This window comes from Lates calcarifer, linkage group LG9 (genome assembly GCF_001640805.2).
Source record: "Lates calcarifer isolate ASB-BC8 linkage group LG9, TLL_Latcal_v3, whole genome shotgun sequence".
NCBI lineage: Eukaryota > Metazoa > Chordata > Actinopteri > Centropomidae > Lates > Lates calcarifer.
The window spans coordinates 3,874,933-3,881,966 of record NC_066841.1 but is presented as its reverse complement, the minus strand read 5'-3'; the positions used below and the strand labels follow the sequence as shown (position 1 = coordinate 3,881,966).

Sequence of the window (7,034 nt, the reverse complement as noted above, 5' to 3'; positions counted from 1 at the left end):
GTGACCCACATGTGAAGAGCGCACGCGCAAATTAGATATATATTTTTTCATCAGGTAGTTAAGGGGTGTGTATGGAAGCATATCTATGCCAAGGAAAAATAAAGTTAGCTGTGGTTATGAATAGCAACAATAGAGAGGCATGGTAGGGCAAAATGATGAGATATTGAGTCAAAATTATCACAAACTGACACTAAACTTTCACTTTTTCAGTCAAAACAACTTGAAAACAAGTCAAATTTAAGAGACACTAAGCAAACTATTCAATTTCTATGTCAGATTTATGAGATAGTGATTCAAGTGTTTGACCTAAACACTTTATCATACTTTGACATACTTCTAAGTAAAAAATATAACAACCTAAGTTAAAAATAGTTTTGACTTAAAAAGTAATGATTTTGATTTCATATATTTTTATCTAAAATGTCAATGTCAAATGTTTTTACTTACCATTAAGATTTTTACATAAGCCATGCTGGTTACCTTTTTCTGGCACAAATTGGCTTCCACACAATAAATTCTAATATCAAAGCTGAACATGTGCTTATTTTACATTCTGATTACGTAATATATGATTTTGCGTCATTGTCACTGACAAAATACCCGCAGCCTCTTTCTATACCTGTTGGTCTGACAATATGCAACAGAGGACTCGTTTTTTGTTTTGGTTCTCTTATTCAAGCTTTATGTTATCTGTTAGAAAACTTTACTCACAAATTCAGCAACATGTGAAAAAGGTCTACGGACTTAGAGGAGCCACAAGTTAACTATTATGTTGTATAAACTATACAAAGTTAACTGAACACTGTCATACAGTGTAAACCAGAAAGCAGAGTTGTATAAAATTCAACTTAATTGAAATGAATTATGGAGATAGCAGTAAAGTGTACTAAGGTATAAATCTGAATTAATGATATTATGACATGTGCACTGTTTTGGCCAGTGGGCATGCTGCTGTTGTTTATACGCGCCAGTCTCAGACCTGCAGCTCTGGTCCTGCAGCAGTACCATGCTCCACCTATGGGCAGTAAAAGTAACAGCAGTAGTTTCACACCTGCAGTTTCTAAATTCTAACATGCAAGTTACATAAATAATGAAATTGAGAATTACAGGTGACCAGGGCCTCATATGAAGCTTCATCGTGGATTTTTAAGCTACATTTTTATCTTGTAAGATTTTCAATATACAAAGACTATATGCACAACAATACATATATAACACACACTTGTAAAATGAATTGAATTTAATAGTTTGGATAAATAGTCACTGAAGCTTTTCATGTTCCCAAACTGATTCAGAAATGCTTTAATACATAAGTACATTTACTTGAGTACTGTACTTGAGTACAATTTTGAGGTACTTTACTTACTTATCTCCATTGTATGTTTTTTAATGCTTTTTTACTCCTTCTGCATTATATTTCAAATTGAAATATACTCTGTTATTTCCTCTTTCCTCGCACATTTATCATTTGATGACCCCTCAGATTTATCTGGTGACACTGTACATAAAATCACCTCCAGCTGGTACAACAGTAACATGCTGCTACACACTGATATTCCAGTATTAATTATAATGATGTCACATATAGTGATATATCAGTCAGAGGCTCCAAACCAGAACTTTTACTTTAATTCTTTAACTACATTTTGCTGCTAATACTTATGTACTTTTGCTTAAGTAGGATTGTTCATGCTTGTATGGAGTATTTTTACATGGCTCTATTGGTACTTTTACTCAAGAAAAAGATCTTAATACTTCTTCTACCACTGACTGCCTGACTGACTGTATTTTCAGTAAGTTTTTTTTCTCAGTGTTTCTACCTGAATACCTGGATTTTACATCTGAAAACTGCAAACTGTGGTTTTCATGGTAAAAAATTATATTTTAGTATTTTACTCAAAAACACTTCAATTTTCCAAAGTCAGTTACACACTCTGTCCACAAGATGTCGCAGCTGTACTTCTTCCCCTGTAAATTAATGCCTTCTCCTTGAAGTGTTTCTCGGCTGTTAAACCACATGTTTTAACAGGACTTCACAGGTTCATATCGTTGGTATCAACATCATCATTATAATTACTATTTCTTAATATCAGAAAAAATGACTTAACTACTCTATAACTTTTTATTTAGCTCCATGTGTTGACAGTACAGAGCATCCTGCAGCCCTCACTGTCGTAAATCTGTCGTGACAGGGTATTGATATGCTTTAATAAATACAGTCAACAGTGTTAATCTCCCGGACTGGTTTGGTGTATGTATCTTTGGAGGTGCAACAGACTCATATGATCTCTTGGCATTTAAATCCTACACACAACACAGTCATACACACATTACCTTCCAGTAAATCCCGTAAATCAAACATTGTTAGGTGGAAATAGTTTGTCGGATTTTTTTGGTTGAAATTCTTCTATAATTCTAGTTTTTGCTTTTTTAAATTTGATTTAAGGGTTATATATGTTTGTATTTTTGTATTAAATGTATTTCTAAGGTAAGAACAAAATGCAGTTAGATGCAAATAAATTGTCCTTTCTTTAAGAAGTTGAAATTTATTCGTTAAGCTTAAATTTTAGTTTTCAACTCTAACTCTTTTTTTTTTTTTTTTCTCGGAGCACTTTTTTGTATAACTGTTGAAAGGACAGCAAAGGGCCCGTGTTGTCCTAGGCAAATTTTCATGTGCAGGTTGGGCCTGTTCATTGGTTGAAACCACACTCAGATTCCCCTTGCGAAATTATCTGATTGAAAATCAGGGAGGGGAGAAAAGAAACAGCAACAAGTGTGTGATGGTTTTACGCTGCTTTGCTTTTCTGACTTTTAGGAAAGGATTTAGCGACACATTTTCCTCCGCTGAGCCGATTCACGTTAAGAGACGAAGGAATTTCTATTTATTACGCAGTTTCATTTCGACGGGAACCTGTTCGTTTAACGGTGAGTAGCCGCTACATGTGAGATAGAAGTATAAACCAAGCTAATGTGAAACTTTTTATTACTTTTTCACCAATAACAGGATAATACAAACTGTGAAAATATCTAGTACACGTTGACGAATCTTTTTGTCTCTCAGTCTGTTAAAAGATAAAGAAAAATTAATTTATTTTAACCAGTTAGCGCGAGAGTTTACCATATGGATGATATTCTGATACACTGGATTAAAACAGTGACACACCTGTAATTCCAGGATGGAAATTACATATTAAAGCACCCTGATGATGTTTGAATTATACGTTGATAAATGCAGTTTTTCAAAAGTTTAGTTGATCAGCGTTTCATCTTGCATCTACTCTATTTAAAATAAGTTGTAAGAGTTACAGTGTTTTGTCTGATGTAGGATCAACATGCCCCGGTCATTTCTGGTGAAAAACAAAAGGTGCACGTCCTATAATGTTCATCGATCATATGAAGAAGAGGAGCCCAAGGCCCCAATATCTCCAGGTAAGACTGGTCAAACAATCATTTTATCTGTATATATGAGGGATACAATGTTTAGTTAATTGAACTACTCCTGTCTACTGTTTTATCCTTATATAACAATTTTAAAGCAGCTTCTGTTTTAAACATTTGCATGGATGTCAGTTTTTAGGCAAATTGAAATAAAAATAATCTTGCATGTGCCATTCATTAACTCATACATCAGTCTTCAATTCTGAATTTCAAGGTTTAACACTAAATATCTACAGCATGTTTCATATTAAAATGAAATGTCCTCCAAGAGGAACTGCAGGCTTTTGTTTTTATAGCCCAGGATGTGTACTTGCTGCCTAACCACACTTACTTGAATCAATCACACTTTTATTTGTTGTGGATTTGCAGAAGTCCCACCAGCAGCTCAGAACACAGACCCTTCAGACAGGCCTCAGTCCGAGGGGCAGTTTTCACCTCCACCGGACCGCTGTTCATTTGAGAAGGAGGAGGTAGAGCTTGTGTGTCCCTTACCTGTCCATCCAGAGCCAACCAGACCTCCTGCAGCTCCCACGCAGCCATACTTCCTAACTGGTGAGCTCCCAGTGCATCTACATCCATCTGTTTCTTATAGCATAGCCTCAAATCAGAGAGATAAAACATATTTTTCCTGTGTCTGCATCTGCGCACCCTCAGAGCCTCACATGGCAGAATTTGCCCCATACTACAAGCCGACATATGCTTGGGAGCCGGTGCCTTCCTCCTGCGAGCTCCGTCAGATGAGCTTCAGCCCCACAGTGCTGCAGCACGCCAGCAGTCTGTACGGCACCCACATCAGCCGCAGTCCACAGCCTCAGCAGCCTCTGGACTGCAGCACGCACTACTCCCCCACCTCTAACACCTACCACTGTATCACCTGTGACAAGGTACGCACCACATATTGTTGGCCTCACACCTGTACAGAAAATATGTAGGAAATGATAAAAATATATGTATATTTTTTGACTGTGTTTGTAGCGTTCTCTTTTCCAGCCACCTGTGCTCTATCCCTCTCCTACACATGCCAACAGCATATCCACTTTTTAAAGTTATCTCTCTCGTCAGCAGCCAGTCTTATTGATGGATTAACTCTGTTCCAGGTGTTCTCAACGCCCCACGGACTGGAGGTTCACGTCAGGAGGTCGCACAGTGGAACGAGACCTTTCGGCTGCAGCATCTGCAGAAAAACCTTTGGTCACGCCGTCAGTCTGGAGCAACACATGAACGTCCACTCTCAGGTACATCAGTGTTTCTAAGACACTTCAGTTTAGTATTACACTTTCATAAAGTTCATAGAAGTACCAGAACAACTACTGCACTGTCTTCCCTGACCCCCAGCTTAACTTACACATACTTTAATTCATAGTATTTTGATTTCTTTCTTTGATTTCCACTGCTGTTTCCAAGGCTGAGGATGAACCATAAAGTTTAGCATTCCTGACATCCTGCTCTTGTCTAACGCTCCTTTTGTGCTTCGTCTTGAATCAGGAAAAAAGCTTCGAGTGCAAGATGTGTGGGAAATCGTTCAAGCGCTCCTCCACTCTCTCCACACACCTGCTCATCCACTCGGACACGAGGCCTTACCCCTGCCAGTACTGCGGCAAGAGGTTCCACCAGAAGTCCGACATGAAGAAACACACATACATTCACACTGGTAAGTCTCAACATGGAGATTATTTTACAGCAGGTGGCCATATTTTTTATGACACTATTAAAAAAGTAAAAACTGTCCTGGCTTCTCTCGCTATAATCATCTACTTTCTAGGTAGCAGCATGCAGGAATTGTTTCCAGGAGTAATATAACTGCTGATAAATCAGAAAAAGAAACTTAAACAAATGTCCTGGTGTTTTGCATATCTGGTTTTCCTGCTCCATACAGGAGTCCATGGAGTTATGGAGTCCACATTTGTTGCCAATAAATGTTTGATATGGTTAATGTGACCTTTATGATAAAAAATATTTGGCGCTATTTTTGGTGTGGGTGAGAAGCCTGATTTTCCAGAAGCAGTAGAAAGTAAACTGCATCTGTTTTAAACAAATCATTTGAAAATGATCCAAGATTTGATTTTGTATATTTCTCACTGCTTTTTTTCTGTGCGTATGTTTTATTTTATAGGTGAAAAGCCCCACAAATGCCAAGTGTGCGGCAAAGCCTTCAGCCAAAGCTCCAACCTGATCACCCACAGCAGGAAACACACAGGCTTCAAGCCGTTCGGATGTGATATTTGTTCCAAGGGCTTCCAGCGTAAGGTAGATCTCCGCAGGCACCACGAGAGCCAGCATGGTATGAAGTGAAAGCCAAACTCAACAGCAGCAAGTGTTTGTACATATACAATAAAATCCTGTTAAAACTATATGATATTAATGTAAGTTAAATATCTGTTAATAATATCTGTCTGGATTGTAGTTACAGATAAAGTACAAGAAAAAGGAAGCTGTGAAATCAAATTCTCACTGAAGGCAATTAACTGGAGTTGAGTAGTTCAGTAAAATGTATTTAGTTAATATATTGGAAGTTGTCTTTCAAAGATGCTTTTACATGTGGATGAATGGGAGATTTGTCGATGTCATTTATGTTGAAATCTGCTTTTGGTTTCAAATAGTTAATTTAAAACATGTTTAATGTAAACCAGGCAAGCTTGTGAGTTGAGAAATGCTATCATTTGACAATAAAGGGTAAACTGAGTAATAAAATCTTTGGTTGTTCTGTTATTTAAAACTGAATAAAGACATGCAAACTGGAATACAATATACAGTCCTTCATAGCTAGGAGGTAAAATACACCCTTAGTGTTTGTCTAAGATGCACTGTAAACATGCTTTTTCTCGCCGTTCGTCTCTTTCTGTGTGTTTTTCTGAGTCACTCTTCCTGTCAGAGCAGGATGTAGAATAACCACACAGCTGTGCCCTCAGGTGAAAATCTCTTGAGGGACCAGAGATAGTATGTAATGGAGTAATTCTGCATTCAAATAACACACCTGGAACAGCATGCAAATCCGAGGCGCTATTCATTCCTGAGAGTCAACTAGAAAGCAGACGAGGAAAAAGTTTTATATTACAGAGTGAGATATGCCGTTCTGTTTGATGCTCGGCAGCTTCCTTGTTATTACTGGAGAGGCAAAACCAGCTTCATAATCTCAGTATAAAATCAGAATTGCACAAACTGTCAGATGGACCAATATGAATTTTGGTCACACACACCCATGCATACATCCCGTGTCACTGCTTGGCCTTAAACAGTGAGTCTAATGGGATACAGGGATTAAAAAGAAGCCATGGAAAAGGGATTGATTGCTCAGTCAACTGTCACCACACCCAGTCAGCCAGTTGGATTTACTTCAACTCACCACCTTCCTCAAACACAAAACCTGTTAGGACATTAAGCTCGAGGCAAATCAGATCATCACCTGAGCCTTTTAAATCTGACAAACACTGGGTGAATTTGTAAAAATGGTTTTTGAAGGTAAGTTAGACAAACAGTTGATGTAAATGCATGATAATAACACAAGTTTTGTCAGTTTCATGGAAAATGAACTGTCTTAGGCCAGTGTCATACTTTCCACATCCACGATGAGGGTCCATGTGATGTAAACATCACCA

General features: G+C 37.8%; 1 protein-coding gene across 1 annotated transcript; it reads left to right on the top strand.

Moving 5' to 3' along the window:
• The first annotated feature begins 2,677 nt into the window (after positions 1 to 2,677).
• On the top strand, positions 2,678 to 6,129 carry gfi1b (growth factor independent 1B transcription repressor). The gene is made up of 7 exons (XM_018693066.2): positions 2,678 to 2,925; positions 3,326 to 3,429; positions 3,808 to 3,990; positions 4,093 to 4,322; positions 4,536 to 4,673; positions 4,924 to 5,089; positions 5,552 to 6,129. Exons 2-7 carry the CDS (start codon positions 3,333 to 3,335, stop codon positions 5,728 to 5,730), a joined length of 993 nt encoding a protein of 330 aa, XP_018548582.1. The 5' UTR covers positions 2,678 to 2,925; positions 3,326 to 3,332; the 3' UTR covers positions 5,731 to 6,129.
• The last annotated feature ends 905 nt before the right edge of the window (positions 6,130 to 7,034 follow it).

Bases quoted from the DNA above. Each gene is read 5' to 3' on its own strand.
- gfi1b (XM_018693066.2), top strand. From the start codon at position 3,333: ATGCCCCGGTCATTTCTGGTGAAAAACAAAAGGTGCACGTCCTATAAT. The intron at 3,430-3,807 runs GTAAGACTGGTC...GTGGATTTGCAG, and splicing joins CAAGGCCCCAATATCTCCAG to AAGTCCCACCAGCAGCTCAG. The intron at 5,090-5,551 runs GTAAGTCTCAAC...TTTATTTTATAG, and splicing joins ACACACATACATTCACACTG to GTGAAAAGCCCCACAAATGC.